Source organism: Equus caballus, chromosome 15 (genome assembly GCF_041296265.1).
Source record: "Equus caballus isolate H_3958 breed thoroughbred chromosome 15, TB-T2T, whole genome shotgun sequence".
In the NCBI taxonomy this organism is placed as follows: Eukaryota; Metazoa; Chordata; class Mammalia; order Perissodactyla; family Equidae; genus Equus; species Equus caballus.
Window position 1 is genome coordinate 52,392,743 of NC_091698.1, and position 18,896 is coordinate 52,411,638.

Sequence of the window (18,896 nt, forward strand, 5' to 3'; positions counted from 1 at the left end):
CAGACTTTTAATCTTCTAGGTGAATATATACGTATACATACGTACATCTATGTGTATGTAGGTTCTCTCTTTCTCTGTCTCTCTGTCTCTCTGTCTCTCTGTCTCTGTCTCTGTCTCTCTGTCTCCTGGCTTCACCTTGGAAGAAAGCTTGGTAAATAAACAGCCAGCCCTTTCTTTCTCTCTCTCATCAGTTAAAGTATGCTAGGAATTGAGGGGGTTTTTTGTTTTTGTTTTTTAATTATGCAACATGGACTCTGCTCTCAGGTGCTTACCAGTTAGTTATGAAGATGACTTGTGGTCAAACAAGCATAATCAATATAACAGTATTAGCACAAATTGTATCTTGTGATACTTTTAAAGAATAGGATGGAAGAATAGACGGTTCAAAAGATTTGGAGAAAGGGCCTCGGATTTCTGTTATTAACAGAAAGTTTTAGTTATGTTTGATTTAGATGGAGAGGAACAGAGCACCAGGGAGGACTCTCCAGAACGCTTGATGCTAATCTTGGAATGTGGTCAATAGCTAACAATTTGAGTTGTCACCAGCAGCCAGAAATTTTATGTCTGTGCATTATTTCCCTTCCTCCTGTGAAGAAATAGTGTCCTAGTTTTACAGTTGAGGAAACAGAGGCAGAGAAGAGTTAAATGGCTTGCCCAAGGGCATTCAGAGTAAACTGCGGAGTTGGAATTTTAACTCAAGGGCCTGTAATTTCACAGTCCAAGTATGCTATTTCCAGTTTACTGTGTGTGGTTAACTTCTAGGAATTTAAAATTTAAGCCAGTTAATTAGACAACTAACATTTTTGTGGTTACTTTTAAAATTCATGATTGGAGAGGTCTTTTTTAAAATTTCAAAAACGGTTTGTGAGGTACATAGATATTATGACAGGGCCTTTGACTTTCTCCTTCACATCTTGTGTTGGGTTGATATTTAAAGCTGCCTTAGGCTTGAGGTTAATTATTGTATCCATTCTCAGTTTTTCTGTCCTCGTGACTGTTGTTGAATATTTTATACTTGGGACCTTAGAAGTCGTGGATGTCTTTCAGTGAGTAAAGAAGTGAAGCAGAGAACTGCCTTTCTCTTGCTGGAGAGGACCCACTTGCTGCAGACCATGTTACTATTTTGTGTTGCTAGGTTTTGGGAGTTGTGACTGGTGTGATCCATAGTACTTACAACTATTAGTTGGTAATTTTTAAACTTTTGCTTTAGATTGTACTGGTAAAGTCCTGTGATACTTCGTCACCTGTATCTGAACAGAAGCTTTGAATAAATAGCTTCAAAGTTTTTGTTTATAGCTCTTGAAATTTTTCATCAAGTTGTCACGTGGTTTGGAGTGAGAAAAGAAAAATAATAATACTTGCCATTTATTGTGTTCCTATAATGTGCGAGACACTGCTAGAGATTTTAGAGGCATTATTTCTAATCCTGACAACAAGCCTAATTGGGTGGTAGAAAGTGCTAATTAACCTTTTTACAGATGAGGAAATTGAGGCTCATAGTGGTGAGTACCTTGCCTCAATTATAGCTAGTATGCAACGGAGCCTGAATTCAAATACAAATCTTTCCAGCTCTAAAACACATGCAGGCTTTGAAAGTTAAGAAGATAGAGGACTTTTACACCTCCTTTTGGTGCATTTTTCAGCAAATATTTGTCATTAAATAGGTTATAAGACCATCTACTCTGTTGTCCTCTTTTATGACTTGCCACTTCTTTTAGCACTACCGAAGTTTCCTTCATTTTCAGAATTCCAGCTTTGAGTTTTTGGAACACTCTTCTAAACAGAGCTAAAATGGAACCTGGAAAATTAATCCATTGTCTCTAAATATCAAAGACAAACATGTAGTTTTAGGGGTCACTTATGGGGACAGTTATTAAAAAATTGCTTGGTTGTTTCCTTAAATTTGGAGGAAAACTGTTGCCCTTTAGGATTCTTGGTAATTGATTATTTTGCCTGTTTATTTTGCCTAACAGGCTGCTTTTTTCCATAGCTGAAGGTTCGTGGTTTTTTTCTTTTAAATTTGATCACAAAAGTAATATATGCTCTATAAAATTCAAACAGTATAGAAGCATATGAAGTAACTAAGTTCTTACCTCTTTCCTCCAGCATGATGGTCAGTTTTGAATTGTGTTCTTTGGAACCTACTTAAAGTGAGTGAAGAAGAAAAGTTGATGTCAAACACAATTAATTGCAGCCCAAGTTTTTATTAATCATTCCTTACCCCAAAGACTAATAGAATAGTGTCTAGTTTAATAGTGAATTAAAGTTTATTTGGCCACTATATCATAATATCATAATCCTGATTTTGTTTTGAATTTGATGTGTGAGCTTAGTTTTAGGCTTTTTCTAAGTATGACATTTATAAAAAGGTAAAATAACATGATTCCCATCATGCAGGTAAATTCATTCTAGAAGAAAGAGAACAAAGTTAGTTTCCACTGACCTTTTTAAAATAGCAGGCCTTTTCTAAGATATACTTATATTGTAGCTGACATTATGAAGTTTGTGTTTGGGGGTACCACCTTTTAGATAAAAGCAGCTATACGTTATAGTCCTCCACTGTTTTACTTTTATCTTTCTTCATTGGTATATGTTTCCAAAGCGTGGGATGTTGAAAGGTGTGTTAATGTCAGTCAACTGGCTCGTGTAAAATACTCACTGACATGTGAACTATGTCTGATAATCCAAATTTTATTTCATAAAAGAAGAAAAATGTTTGTTTTCATTTAATACGGAAAGTTGACTTCATACACTTGTGGCTGTATTGGGAATGTGCCAATGCTATCTGCTTACACCCTTGACCTACTCTACCTACTTAGAAATCATTTGTGTTATGGTAGGCAGGTGTGCTGAAGGAACTTTTAAGCATGTTAAGTCATTGAATAAACCCTCTGATTAACAAATCCCCTCAAATAACATTTTTTTCTGGTTATAAAAGTAATTCAAATAGCTTTTTTTTCCTGGTTATAAAAGTAATTCAAGCTTACTGCAGACTGTTAAAAAAAGCATAAAGGAAAAATAATCAGTTAACTGTAATGCTACAATCTAGGAGTGTCCGTTTTTTTCCGTATCATTTATCTGTGTGCAAAAATTTTTAAAATGAAAATGAATTTTACTAAACAAAATGTCCTGTAATCTTTTCACGTAACAGTCTCTTTTGAGATTTTAGAATTCCCATTAGCATTTTAGATTCAGAAACAAGCAGATTCATCCTCTACTTCATATTTTATGTATACAGTTTGGTAACTTCATGAAAAGGAAAACGTTCTCCATAAATGGAATTCTGAACTAAAATCTGTTTTAGAAACTTTTTTAAAGAATGTTTCATGCTTTCATAAAAGTGACTGTTTTGAAGGTATAGGAAATGTTAGTGCTTGCGTGCAGAAATGGCATAGGTCTCAAGATATGTTCAGATCATAAATAATGGAAATAGAGAATCTCCAGTATTGCTAAAGTAAACCAAGAGTTGACTCACAGGAGGAACTGATAGCAAAAAATAAGTTTTTACTTATTATTATCTTTGACACCTTACCATCCAGTTGTTAAAAGCCTGTTAATTCCCCTGAGTCTGCCCTTCCATCCAGCCTTGATCTGTCGGTCTTACCTTAACTGTTTAACTTGAGAAAACACAGACTATGTCTCTCTTATGTTTAAAAAATATGAGAAGCCAGCTTGTGCTCATTTCACTAATGTCTTCGTAGTTTGTTTTTTTAAAACCTTTTTGAAATAAATTTAGATTTACAGAAGAGTTGTGAAAATACAACTCTTGTAAAATGTAAAAATGCAGAGAAGTCCTGTATACCCTTCACCTAACTTAAGATGTTAAGCTAATGTTAAGCTTACATCCCGTGCTACATTTATCAAAATTAGCATCTGTCAGGTTTCTCCCATTTTAAAGTTAGTATTTTTCCCCTTCCATACTCTAAGAAACCAGTCATTAAGAGCCCACACTCAAGGGAAGGGAATTAAGCTCCATCTCCTAGGGGGAGGAGTATTCAAAGAATTTGTAGGCGTATGTTAAGACCACCACAGTAATAAATAAATATTTTGGGGTACATACTTGGGGGGCATGCAGATATTCTGTTTCTCAAAGTTTCACTCACTAGTTTTAGTATTCATTGGTGGATCTTGCCAGTGGCAGTTATTACTGTGGTGATCTCTACCACTGATTTTCTCTTTCTCTCATTCCTTCTATGTGTATTATTTGGAATCCTATAAGGAAGATTGTCTCTTCTCTGCTATTTATTTATTTAATGATTTATACCAGTACTACGGACTCATGGATATTTATTTTATTCTTTGGGTTATAATCCAGTACATGGTTGTTTATTTTGTGGCTCAAATTGTTCTGCTTTGGCTATCGAGAGAAATTTCAGGTTGGCCCCCTGGTATATAGTTGTGTATTTTTAGTTGTGGGTCCTTCTAGTTGTGGCATTTGGGATGCCACCTCAGCATGGCTTGATGAGTAGCGCCCAGGATCCAAACTGGCGAAACCTTGGGCTGCCGAAGCAGAGCCTGTGAACTCAACCACTCAGCCACAGGGCCGGTCCCTCCTATGTCCTTTTAACATGCCATGTTCCCATCCATTTTTTTCCATTTTGCCCAAAATATTAATCGAGGATGGCCATAGATATTTTTTGTATATATCTCACAATGAAAGAGGCCTGATTAAAAATACAAAATTAAAATGTCCTCTAATCTTTTAGCGTATGCTTTTTAAAAGGCACAATGCTAGATTTTGGATATACAGATGAATAAGTCAGTTTATCTTCTCATTCACAGATAAGTCAAAAATAAGAGTGCAGGGGCTGGCCCCATGGCCTAATGGTTAAATTTGGCATGCTACACTTTGGCCACCCAGGTTTGGTTTTCAGTCACTGACCTATACTACTCATCAGCAGTCATGTTGTGGTGGTGACCCACATACAAAATAGTGGAAGACTGGCACAGATGTTAGCTCAGGGCGAATCTTCCTCAACACTGAAAAAAAAAAAAAAGAGTGCTGAAAAACAGATTCCAACTACTTAGGGGGAGAAAGTATGAAGTGTCATAGTAAATTACGCATGAAAAAGACTTCAGTAAGTTCTGATTTGGAAATAGTGGATAGGATTTACTAGATAGTCTTAATTTAGGAGAATGACGATTACAATTATAACTCTATAGAGTTCTCAGCTAGCATAATGCAATTTTTTCACTTAAGTCAAAATTATATTGTATACTGAAAACTTAATCCAAATTCTTGAGGGAAAAAGAAAAAATTCATTTAAAGTTTTACCATTTGCTAAATTATTCTTGACTCTTTGTACCAAAATTCTGACCTTGTGCTTTCTAATTTTAGATTTGCATATTTTCTGTCAACACTCTTACTGTGTTCTGTTTTATAAATTACAGTTACAGAAATATCTTTAAGCAGTCTCAAATCTCTGAATTCTCTTGAACATTCAGTATATTAATAGTTTAGAAATAAGCTACTATGGTAGTGATAATTTAAAATGTTCCAATGCAAGTAGCATACTGTTGATCACACTCTCCAGCTGTGTGTATTCAATAAGGGGAAGAAGTTTGTGAGTTAGATTTTGTTTGCTGTTCTCCATGTCTCTTGTCATGTTAGTAAAGCTAATGGTTTGGGAGAGAACAAAGTAGTCTTCTTTAGCAATGATTATCTCATTGCAGAGAAGAGTGCTCAGTTCTTCATATTGTTTATAATGGCTGTGAACTTTAAACTGTCAGAAACACATAAATAGTTTTGAAATAATTCTGTAAAATTTAAAAAGAATGTGATAATTGAAAAAGGTGATTTTTTAAAAATTGACTTAATTTCTTGAAACCATAATGTAATTTGTAACACAGTTAGGAAGAATTCATGTTTATTCAAGCCTTATGGTTACTCTGAAATAGAGAAATTGATCTTTAAGGTAATGAATGCTACGTTAGGCAACATCTGTGACCCACTGCTGTTCTTTGTTGTGACAGGTCAGTACAGCTGATTCAAGGGATGTTTATTGAGTGTTTACTGGATGCCTCGCACTGTGTTCAGCGAGATTGGTAAATTCAGGGCATCTACTGTGTCAAAATTCCTGTTAAAGGGGGCTGGCCCCGTGGCCTAGTGGTTAAGTTCGCGCTCTCCGCTGCAGGCGGCCCAGTGCTTTGTTGGTTCGAATCCTGGGCGCGGACATGGCACTGCTCATCAAACCACGCTGAGGCAGCATCCCACATGCCACAACTAGAAGGACCCACAACGAAGAATATACAACTATGTACCGGGGGGCTTTGGGGAGAAAAATGAAAAAATAAAATCTTTAAAAAAATTTAAAAAAAAAATTTCTGTTAAAAACTAAGTAACTATGGTAGTATCAATGATGTGATGATTCTTGCTGACTGAAATGTAAATTTTAACATGTACTCATTGCTAATGTCAGTGTGCAGCATTCTTAAGAATTTATTTGATCTAATTAAGGAGGAAGCTATCAGTAGTACTAGAGTCAGTCGGCAGCTTCACTGCCTAATGAAAGTTGTTTGATATTAAGTATCATTTATAAAGGGTAAATTTTTGCAATGATTATCCCCCTCCTCATTTTTTTTCTTTATGATCTCAGACTGGAAGGGATGTTATTTAAAGATTTTATTTCTTTTCCTTTTTCTCCCCAAAGCCCCCTGGTACATAGTTGTATATTCTTTGTTGTGGGTCCTTTTAGTTGTGGCATGTGGGACTCTGCCTCAGCGTGGTTTGATGAGCAGTGCCATGTCCGCGCCCAGGATTTGAACCAACGAAACACTGGGCCGCCTGCAGTGGAGCGCGCGCAAACTTAACCACTAGGCCACGGGGCCAGCCCCTGGAAGGGATGTTATTTAGTTTAATCCTCTTCTTGAGGACTTGTTTAAAAGCTTCTTTTTTTCTTATGTGACCTTTATTTTGCTGCTGACTAGGGCACTTTGGATTTCTTTTTATTCTTTCCTTTGGCCATAATTAGGGACAATAAGCATATTTATGGTAACTTGGTAAAATTAAAAAGATATGTTTTAAGTAATACATATGACTATGTAAACCTAGGTAACAATGAATATTCACACAGATTATCACTTCTGAAAGTTTTATATCTTACATGTAAATATGATAATTGTAATCTAAATTTAAATCGTGGATATTTGGGTTTCGCCTTAAGTAGGTAGCATTTTTAAAAAGCTAAATCGCAAAGAAAAGAATTGAAAATCTTATTTACTGAAAAAATATTTGTAAATTCTGGATTTTTTTGTCCTTTTGAAATTGCTTAAAAGAACATAAAGAAGTGATCGGAGTTGGGAAGGATCTATGATTCCTTTGGAGACCATAGGTAGACAGTCTCTCCTCTTCAGGTCCATGAGGGAGTCACTGGGGATCGTTTTTGAGTTAGACTCGGCAATGGTAAAATGTACATAAACAGAGCCTAGCTGTCAATGTTCTCTGAAATAGGCTTTACTGCAAGCTTAGAATGTTGGTAAAGTTGTGGATTTGCATAAACAGCCTTTGATTTTACCATATCTCCACCTTAAAATATTTATAATACAGGCTTTCAGAAGTTAAATGATCTTTTTTTTCTTTAAGGGGAGAATTTCAGGTGGATGCTAGGAAAGGATCATAAAAGCTCCTTTGTTTGAGGATTGCTGTGGAATAATGATTTCATCTTAGAATTTGAAGGAGAGATTTATGTTTTATCGGCAAGAGGCAAGAACAATGGAAAGTTAACTCCCTGTATTCTAAAACTGCAGAGGAGTGGGATTTATCTAGCATAAGTTTCTTGAGACTCTCAAAGAATGCACGTCACTTATGTTTCCTTGCATTCTTTCCTTGGAAGTAGGAGTTGGCCGATCTCAGAGATTAAGGGTGGCATTGCCTATCTTACTTTTACATAAGTCTGTCATGTTCAGTGATTCATCAAAAAAACTTCTGCTGGTTGCAGTTTTGGCTGCTGTTAAGCCATTCATGGGCTTTAGTCTTCCTCAGTGTGCCGTTGGTCTTGGCTGTGTTTTTGTTGTAGAACTTACAATGCAATATGCTTTTTATTAATGTGATTTTTTTTTTCTTTTTGCAGTGATTATTTATTCAAGTTACTTCTGATTGGCGACTCTGGGGTTGGAAAGTCTTGCCTCCTTCTTAGGTTTGCAGTAAGTTGAAATTGAAATGCCTTTAAAGAAATTTATGCATGTATGTTTTCTAGATTGACAAAAGATTAAACAATTTTGTTCAGAATAAATTAATCCTTCCAGAATTTATATATTTAAAGCCTCCAAGTGTACATCCTCACAGATGTCTTGAACTCTTAAATAGAAGAAATGCTGTTACTCTTGAAAGAAATTCAGCAAAGTGTGGTTCTAAAGTCAGAGTGTCTAATACTCTTGGTAGAGGTCAAACAATGTTTCATTCCAACGTAGGTAGTGAGCTAAGGGGAAAATACTTGGCCCTTGTTGAAAGTGACTTGATGGAAAGTGAATCTTCAAGTGAAACTAGTGGAATAAAAAGAGAAAGCAGGGTCTGGTACAAAGGTTTTTTGGCAATAGCATAGTGTTCTATATGCTGCAATTTACAAACAGGGAAATAACTTTCAACCTAATGAATAGAATCCACAGTCTGCTTCCTGGTCTTTATCAACTATCTTCAAATTTAGCATGTTTTCCTTCTCACTGTCTAGATCATTGGTCCTCAGATCATGGGCCAAAGACCCCTGGGGATCATCAAGACCCTCTCAGGGGGTCCATGAGATTAAAGCTATTATCCTAATGCTACTAAACTATTAGTATTGACCAAGTAAATACTTACTTAGTAATAGTACTAAGACAAAAGACATTTGCCTTTTTCCACTATGTTGACATTTGCTCTGATGACACTAAAGCAGAGTTGGGTAAAATTGCTGGCACCCAGCACACACACATCAAGGCAGTGCTAAGCCCCAGCTATACTCATAGTCATGGTGTTTACCTCTGTGCACTCACAGAGCACAGGGAAAAAGCCACTTTCACTTGAGTGTTTTTGATGAAACAGTAAAAATGATTAATTTTTAAAAATCTTGTTCCTTGAGGTTCTTTTTAGAATATTCTTTGTGAAGAAATGAGGAGTGTGCATAAGCACCTTTACTACATACTAGAGTGTGTTGGTTGTCTTGAGGAAAAGAAAAATACTTGTGTAGTTTGAGTTGCGAGCTGAACTAGCTGCTTTTTTCATTGAACACCATTTTTTTTACTTGAAAGAACAACTGACAGACAAACTATTATGTAGACTTGGGTATTGGGCAAACATTTTCTCAAATGAACCGAAACTGTCACTTCAAGGAGAATATCTGACAGCATTTGCGAACTATAATAAAATTCAAGCTTTTAAGGGAGAATTTTAATTCACCATTGTGAGCTTAGCAGCATCTCCAATACTTGAGAAGCAAAAAGGGCATTCCCACCCTCCTGTCTCTGTTCCTGCTGAAAGCAGGAAGTAAATCTCCCCTGTGAAAGGTGTTCTCCCTGCATCTTTATCCCCAGAGTCAGGGACTCAGGGCTGAAAAGTCTATATGAACAAACTTTGCTCAATACTACCTCAAGCCAAAGCTCCGCTTGAGATCCTCGCTAATTACATACCTCAAATCTAAGTGTCTGTGTCCTGTCATTCCTCACAAATTTGTTGTTTCTCTGTGTAAAAGATATAAACATTGCTGCTTTGTTCACTCTCCAAGCGTCATCGCTCCATGATCTCCAATATGTGTGTATGAAACTGGATTTTTCTCCTGTTATTCTGGTCTTGTGTCAGTTTTATTATTAGTCCGGCCATGAGAACACAAGAAGGGTAGCAGGGGTAATTTCCCTGTCCCTGACAGGAGTATGCAGAAAGATACACTAATAATTTGAACAAAAGGAATAGCAAATGCAGTGGCTCAGAGGCATGCAAGTAAGGGTAATTTAGGGATTTATAAGAATTCAGTATTTCTAACAAAGCACTTGGCATGTAGAAGTGCTAAATGAATGTTTATTGCATTCATTTTGTTCTCTATCCACTTTCTGTAATACCTGCTACTTATTAGACACTCAATTAAAAATAAATAAAATTTTTAAAAAATGAGTACCTAGTAATGGTGAGGACCAGTTTGTAAATTGCATTCAGTGCTTTAAAAATAGATATCCTTTTACCCAGTGATTCTCTATGTGCATAAATGTGAATATATGAAGAGGGTAAGTCAACATAGCTACCTCTAGCCACTTGGAATTCTCTCTGATCACATTTTACAGTTTTTTTTAAGAGACCTTTTTTGTTTTAATTCTCCATGTTCACATCAGATTCAGCATTATCAAGACTTGCACACACTGGCTTCATTTAACCCTCTTTTCCCCTTCTCTTCTTTGGGAGTGCTGTAATGCAGATCCCAAACGTGTCATTTTCCCCCTCTATACTATAATGTGCATTTCTAAAGCTGGACATTTTCTTAGAAAATAACACCATTATCAACTTACAAAATAAATAAATTTCCCTGATCTTCTCAGACGTGCGTTGGCTGATTTGGATCAGGATTCAAACAGGATTACAGTTAATTTGAATCAGGATTCAGACATGGTCCACACATTCCATTTGGTTGTTTTGCTGCTTACTTTGTTAATCTACAATTTTTCCAACCTCCCACTTTTTTATTTATGAATTTTTCATGTCATTTGCTTTTTGCAGAAACTGAGGCAGTTGTCCTGTAGATTGTCCAACATTTTAGATTTGTCACTTTGCTTCCTTGTAGTGTCTTTTAACTTGTTCCTTTATCCCTCATTTTTCTGTAATTGGAAGTAAGCCCCAGAGCTGTGCTGTCCTTATGGTAGCTGCTAGCCCCATGTAGCTGTTTAAATTTAAGTTAATTAAAGTTGAATAAAATTAAAACTTCAGTTCCTCGTTCTCACTAGCTCCATGGGGCCAGTGGCTACTGTATTGACTAGCACAGTTTACAGAACCTTTCCATCATCAAAGAAATCTGTTTGACAGTGCTGTCTTACTGGATTTCAGTTTGATTAGATTTAGGTCCATCTTTGTTGGCAGCATACATCCTAGGTGGTACTTTGTGCTTGCTAAGAGTGTTCAGTGATTTGGGTAGCCTGATCTCTCTGTTCACATCTTTTCACAAACATTTTCACTTAAAGGAAAAAAAAAAGTTTTGTCTCCATTCTGAGTAAAATGTCATAACAGCTACTAGAGAAAAACAGGTGTAATTTTAAAAGTTTAACATTGGGTTAAACATTGTTCACACAAAAACTTGTATACAAATGTTCATAGCAGCATTATTCATAATAGCCAAAAAGTAGAAACAACCCAGCTGTCCATCAACTGAAGAATGGATATTATTCAGTCATCAAAAGGAATGAACTACTGATACCTGCTATAACATGAGTGAACCTTGAAAACTTTATGCTGAGAAAGAAACCAAGCACAAAAGGCCACATATTATGTGACTCCATTCATATGAAATGTCCGGAATAGGCAAATCCATAGAGACAGAAAGTAGATTAGCAGTTTCCAGGGTCTAAGGGGAGAGGAGGAAGTGGAGAGTTGACTGCCAGCTGGGTACAGGGTGTCCTTTTGGGGTGACAAAAATGTTCTGGGATTAAATATGGTGATGGTTGCACAACCTTGTGAATATACTAAAAACCACTGAATTGTGTACTTTAAAAGGGTGAATTTTATGTGAATTATATCTCAATTTTAAAAAGTCAACTGGAAAATAAAATTGACTTCTAAAAAAATCCAGGAGAGTGACATTATCATTGCTTTGTGGTGAATAAATTAGATGTGGGGGCGGAGCAGAGGATCAAAAGTTTCACTGATTAGCAATTAGAAAAATCATTCATAATTATTGAAAATATAAAACCTTTTGCTGTGTGATGTATGTAAAGAATTTGTCAAGAGATGTTTGGAAAAATTAAAAAATAGCTATTGGAAAAATCTTAAGAAGAAACTGCGGTTAAATGGTGCTTTGTAATCAGAACATAAACTGAGTACTGGAGCAGGGTGGAATGCCTCTTAACGTGTTATGCCTTAGAAACTTTGTTTATCAACTTTGTAGATAAAAGCATAATATTTACTCTATTGAATATTAATTTTAATCATTAACTATTTTCTTCCTCAGGATGATACATATACAGAAAGCTACATCAGCACAATTGGTGTGGATTTCAAAATAAGAACTATAGAGTTAGATGGGAAAACAATCAAGCTTCAGATAGTAAGTAATTTTGGACTAGACATTTTTTTGGAAATTATTTTGATAAATTTAGAATATATTGTTACTTTCAAGTATGTTAACAAGATTAAACTATCTTAAGAATCATCCATCTTTGATAGAGTGGTAGAAAAATGATTTGTCTAAAATTACCTTCCTCATTGAATTTTCTGTTCATAAAGCAGAGAAATACATGTTTTAAGTCAAACTTGGTCCCAGCTTTTTTTCTTGTGCTTTTATTGGGGCGGGGTGGGGGTTGGTGGTGGTCTAAGTTGAAGTTTACCTTTTCTTATAGGAAAAGTATATTTAGCATTTTTTGTATGTCTTTTATTGTGCTGAATACTGTGGAACATTAAAAGCAACCCAGCAGAGGTTCTTGATACGTGGTTTAGTTGAAGAGTTTTTATTTAGTTTGTTGTATGTATTAAATAGTATGTACCAATTCTGTAGTAACATAGAATTTTATTGGAAAGGAGTTTAGCTTTTCTAACATGTTTTTTACAGCTCAGAAAATGGATGCCAAGAGATTTAATGACTTGCCTACAGTTACTAGCAGAACCGAGTGACCCACAGCTCTCTGTCTTCAATATTTTGTGTCCCTGTGCCATTCTAGTTCCCTTTCCATCCTTACATCCCCAACCCCAAATTAAAAACAGGCTATTGTAGTAGTTCAGAAGTATCACTCTAATATGGGCCTGGGTACTACCAGTGTGGACATATCTATCGTCTTTAAAAAAATCAATCTCTGGGTATCTTTTAGAGTCAGCTTTCAGTATGAGGTAACAGAAAATCAGTGACCTTTTCATGTAACAGATAACACACTAAACTGGGATGTAATTCTGGATTTCAAGTCAGAAAACTTGGATTTGTTGTCTTCCTTCTGGTATTTATTAGTTACAGAGTTGTCAGTTTAACTTACTTCAGCCTTTTTCCTGAGACTCAGTTTCTTCTCTCTAAAATGAGTATGATGATACATGATTTACTAACTCATAAAGTAATTGTGAGAACCAAATCTTGCAGTTCTATGTGTATACGATAATGTATGTGGAAGCCCTTTGTAAACTTTTGGGCAGTATACAAATGTTACTGATGATATGACATACCCAGATGAATGGATGTTTGATAGGTTACTTTTTTTAGTTTCTCCCTTTCGTATTTATGTTACTGATGAGGAAAAGAAAAGGTACATTACAAACAAATTGTGGATTTTGATACAAGTGAATACACTTGACACTCCAAATTAGGACTTGCAAGGATATAGTTACCAGAAATAGCTTGAAATAATTTCAGCCAGTGAACACATTACCTTCTATATTGATTTTTCCCATTACATGTAGAGTGCCAACTTTCTGCTTGGCACCATAAAGAATATTTCAGAAAGATACACCCAAGCCTCTAATCTAACTAGTGAAGTGAAATGATCATTTGTCTCCATACAATTTGGGTGTATATTTGTGAAACATTCATATATTGATACTTTGCTACGTCTGAAAGGGATCTTAGAGGTCACTCACTCAGTCTTCATTCCATCTTCAGTAGGAATTTCCTTTTCGTATGTAGTGCCTTTTTTTGAACATTTTTGGGAAGTTCATCACTTTTCAAAGCAGCTAGTTTCATTTATAAATAACCTCTGATTGTTAATTCTTTATATTGAGCTGAAGCCAGTTTCCTTTAACTTCTGTCTGTCATTCCTCTGCCTTTTGGAGCTGCCCGAATGAGATTAATTCCTTTTCTATTGGCAGCTTGCCCTTTATAGAGTGATCATATCACAACCTTCTGCCTCTTAAGTCAGTCATAACTTTCTGGAAGCGTGTTTTCAGAATCTTTTACAATTTGGGTTACTCTTTCAATTTTTAAGTGCCTTTTATTAAAATGTGATTCCTAAAATCAAATATGAGGTATAGTCCAGCCAGTGAGGACTACATGAGAGAGGTAAATCCTCTCTTGATTTGGACTATGACGTTCTTTTCTTTCCCTGTTGGACTTCTTTTCTCATCATTAATCCATTCAAGGACAAAGAAAGCCTGAGTTTACTGCATTTGCTGTCTCAGTGGCCATATTACCTACTAGTTTGGATCTTGAGGTTTTTGGTTTGTTTTTAAAAGAAAAAAAGTCTTATTGTATACTTTGTGACTAGTGTTTTTAAATCTAAATGCAAGGTTTTACTTTGATAACTTCATTACATTTCATCTTGCTTGGCTTGAGTTATCTTTCCAAGTTTTCTGCGTCTTTCAAAATGATCATGCTGATCTATATTTTAATTGTTCTTTCAGCTTTTCCTCTTCATTGTGCCATCTGGATCTTTGTATCAGAGTTAGTGATTACAAAACATTGATCAGGGCAGGGTGGGTGTGGAGTCCAGTCCCATGCCATGGAAGCACTCTTTCTGTGATTGTTGATGAAGTATTTATGGAAATGCTTATATTACATGAGGAGCTCAGATAGATTTGAGGTTACAGAGATGAATGAAACATAGCCCCACAGGAGATCCCATTTCAGCGGGAGAGACAAACAGGAAAATCAGTTATCCTGTGATTATGAGGGGTAATGAGGGTTATAAACAAAGGGCAATCAATTACAGAGAAAGGTACTGATAGGATGTAGAATCAGGAGAGTTTTCAGAGCGGCAAGGAGATGTCAGAAATTTTACTCTTTGGAGGTAATTGCTTAGTCGGCAATTAATTAGTACTAATTCAGTTAATTAATACTAATTCAGAAACAGTTTCTTCCTTGTGCTATCTTTGTGAAGGAGGTAGGTGGAGAAGGGACTATTTTATTGAGCAGCTTCTATAATCAGCGCTGTGCTAGGCATTTTACAAACATTAGTTCATTTAAACAGTTTAGTAATTTTATAAGGTGAGTGATATCTAGGATTTATAGGTGAGTAAACTTTTGGATGACTCTCCCTAGTGTTAAGTAATCGGGAACCTAGATTTGATGTTTTGAAGTCAGGTCACCTTGACTCCAAAGCCATGTTTCTCCAAGGATATCCTGAAAGCCTTTGAGGCGCCTTACTGGTACGTCAGATCTAAATAGTCTTGTAAGCTCTCAGGCTAGTACTTTGGACAAAAAAGGTAATGAAGCTGTGTTGCCTTGTTTTTATTTGTTTTAGATTAACGATTATTAACATTTTACTTTATTTGCTTCATTACTTTTTTTTCCTGGAGTATGTAAATTGCAGACATTATGATATTTTACTTCAAAAATACTTCAATATGCATCTGTTTTACAGTGTAAATGATCACATCTAAGAAAACAGACCCTAATGCCTTAATATTATCTAATAACTGGTCTATATTCAGATTTCCCCAAAATTGCAACTTGTTTTTAACAGTTATGTGTTGACTGGGTCTTAGAAAAGGAAGTGATTTCATTGAGAGAAACTGAACCTTTTTTTTTTTTTTTTTTTGCCCATTTAAGACATTAGTGGGGAGCAATGTTAAGTTCACAGGTATACTCCAAAACTTTACAATTGGCTCCCGCTAAGAGCTGTTGCACCTTAATCTCTACTTGTTGTAGGCTTCAAATCCATTTCTTTTTTTCTTTTGTGGTAACCATTAAATAACCATTCTGTTACTTCCCAATCAATCAAGATGTTACCTTTTACCAGTATCTTTTAAAGTGAGGTCGGTAGCTATTCTAATTATACAAATTTTTTTTTAAGAAGAAGCCATTGTCTAGGAGCAATTTAAACAAAATTCTCATTTCCTTTGTTAAAACCAAGGCTTTTAAAATCTAACAATTGAGTTTTCCTCTTGATATTTTTAATTAGTTTTTAAAACCCAGAAGTTTAATGTAACAATGTAAGCATTTGTTTTTGGTGTTTGAGCCTAAATAGTTGAAGGTAGGTTGCTTTTAAAATGAGTTTTATAAAAGTATTTGGAATCATCTTTACATTGTTTTCCCTAGGATTAAAATACCACCTTCCTGAGATGGCTGAAGTGCCGTCTTGACTGGTAGTTACCTGAATTAGGTTCTTTCAGTGCTTTCCAGGATGGTAAAGTGAGCCAGCAAGTGGTTTTGTCTTACGTGTGAGAGTGTACTGTGTTAAAGGGACGTTCAGCCGGTAGCTTTCCTAATCAAGTCAGCCCATCTCGGCTTCATACTGCATGCCTCACACGGTGCTAAGAGCTGTAGGGAATATGAAAAGTATGACATAGTTCCTGATATCAGAGAGCCTATAAGATTGGTGTCATTACCATGCAGTTTAGTAGTGTGAGTGCTGAGGGCTAATGTTTCCATATCAAATCCTGACAGTCTCCATAACTATGTAAACTAAACTATTCTCCCTACTCCTGCCTCCCCCCCACTCTATGTTAATGGAGTTGTTTGGGTTTCTTGATTGTTTTATAATAGTGGGACACAGCAGGCCAAGAAAGATTTCGAACAATCACCTCCAGTTATTACAGAGGAGCCCATGGCATCATAGTTGTGTATGATGTGACAGATCAGGTAAGTTCCAGGAGGAAATTGTGTTATAGTAACAAAGTAGGAAGTTACTATTTGATAAATATCACATTCTTTTACTTTGCATATAAGCCATCAGTATTATTTATATGGCAGAAAACTTTGTCCACCCCCAGATAAGTGAATTACATTAAAAAAATTTGTTTCAAAGCAATAATTTTTTTTTTTTTTGGTGAGGAATATTGGCCCTGAGCTAACATCTGTTGCCAATCTTCCTCTTTTTGCTTGACGAAGATTGTCGCTGAGCTAACATCTGTGCCAGTCTTCCTCTATTTTTGTATGTGGGATGCTGCCACAGCATGGCTTTAGCAGCAGTGTGTAGGTCCATGCCCAGACCACTGAAGTGGAGCATGTGAACCCAAACAGTGAGCCACTAGGCCAGCCCTGCAATAATCTTTTTAAAACAAGAACATTGTTATTTTTCTCCTCTCCCGTCATTTGAAGGTTTAATGAACTGGTCAACCAAAATTTCTTACTATTTTCCTTTAATAAATAGAAAATTTAGTAATTGGTTTTACACTTGCTTTCAAGGGACTCTGATATATTTATTGTCAACTAAATAACTGATTATTTTGGCAAGAGTTCATAGGGAACTGTGGGGTAGTTTGGTTTATACTGTGTTCTTGGTGTTACGTATTAACAGGACTTTGCCTAGTAATTAGACCTGACAGAATTGCCAAAAGCGAGATTAGGGGTCTCTGCCTGTAGAGGATGTGGTTCAGAAATAAGATAAGCTCAAGGAAGATTTTAAGACGACAGTGAATATCTGAAGATTAGCTGTTGAGAGAAGGTGTAGGGGGATATAGAGATAGTGTGAAGAATGTGGTCCAAGGGTCATAACTGTTCTTTTGATCAGCAACTTACAAAATTTCAGGGTCCTTTTTTTTTTTTCCCCATCAGAGAAAAGAATAGGGAGCCGACCCCATAGCCGAGTGGTTAAGTCTTTGAGCTCCGCTTCAGCAGCCCAGGGTTTTGCTGGTTCGGATCCTGGGCGCAGACCTGGCACTGCTTATCAGACCATGCTGAGGTGGCGTCCCACATAGCACAACCAGAGGCACTCACAACTAGAATATACAACTGTGTACTGGGGGGCTTTGGGGAGAAGAAGAAGAAGAAAAGATTGGCAACAAATGTTAGCTCAGGTGCCAATCTTTAAAAAAAAAAGAAATTTTGAAATTTACAATTTATTTTTCTTAGAGCAAATGTTAAATTTCACCTCAACTGTGAAATCATAGCTAATTAGGAAATAACTAGAATCATAGACTTCAGATTCAGTGCGATTTAGAAGTACTGGGTGACTGATATCAACAGGAGAAAAAAATGCTAATTTCAAAAATCTCAAGTCATTGCCATGAAATATTTAAAAATGAAAATTTTCCTCCCTGAAATATGACTGTGGAAAAGAAAACAAGCATCTTGGGACCCATTCATTTAATCTCTTTTGATATCTCTAGTAGTTAACACTGAGTAGGCCATCTTATTCATAAACCAAAATTGTATCAAATTTCAAAACCCAGGTTTTATAGTGCATTTAAATTGCATATTTCCATACAATTGGATTTGCCTGAGCCATAGTTTAATACTGAGCTCTTTCCCTCTCAGATAAGGTATTTGCATCCTCAAGCCTTCAAATTCTGATTTCTTGTTCATTTATGTAGTCATTTTAATGTATCAGTGCACTTCTTTCACAGCACTATAGTTATTATTTTGTAGTTAGTTGTCTCACTAGCTCTTCGTAGGTCAAGAAAGACACTTCTGTTTATCACTTGCTTCATTAGAGCGTGTGTCCAGAATTGTATTAGCGTTCTTAAAAATGTCCGTTTTCTTAGGAGTCCTTCAATAATGTTAAACAGTGGCTGCAGGAAATAGATCGTTATGCCAGTGAAAACGTCAACAAGTTGTTGGTAGGGAACAAATGTGATCTGACCACAAAGAAGGTGGTAGACTACACGACAGCAAAGGTATGTTTAAAGTTTGATGCTCAAACTGAATTGAAGGTGTTGACCTGCATTATGTATGGCTATGGAGTATCTAAAATATGTGCACCTAGAATATGGGTATTTAAAATACGTGCACTAGAACACTCTGACAGTGACAATTCACGTAGTCTCTGTTTAGACTCGGTAAACTTAGTCCTTCCTCACCCCCCATTTCAGGTGATAGAAATGTACTAAGTGAAAAAGATTTTTCAGTGTTAATTGTGCCTTATTATTCTCTTAG

General features: G+C 36.0%; 1 protein-coding gene across 6 annotated transcripts in view; it reads left to right on the forward strand.

Annotated features, from left to right (window-relative positions):
- RAB1A (RAB1A, member RAS oncogene family) overlaps positions 1-18,896 on the forward strand; it is a 126,847-nt gene that overhangs the window by 106,115 nt on the left and 1,836 nt on the right. For all 6 annotated transcript variants that reach the window (XM_070236318.1, XM_070236320.1, XM_070236321.1 and 3 more), the window contains 4 exons: positions 8,070-8,142; positions 12,117-12,212; positions 16,566-16,661; positions 18,506-18,637. In XM_070236318.1, coding sequence (XP_070092419.1) covers positions 8,070-8,142; positions 12,117-12,212; positions 16,566-16,661; positions 18,506-18,637 — 397 coding nt within the window. The remainder of the gene's footprint in view (positions 1-8,069; positions 8,143-12,116; positions 12,213-16,565; positions 16,662-18,505; positions 18,638-18,896) is intronic.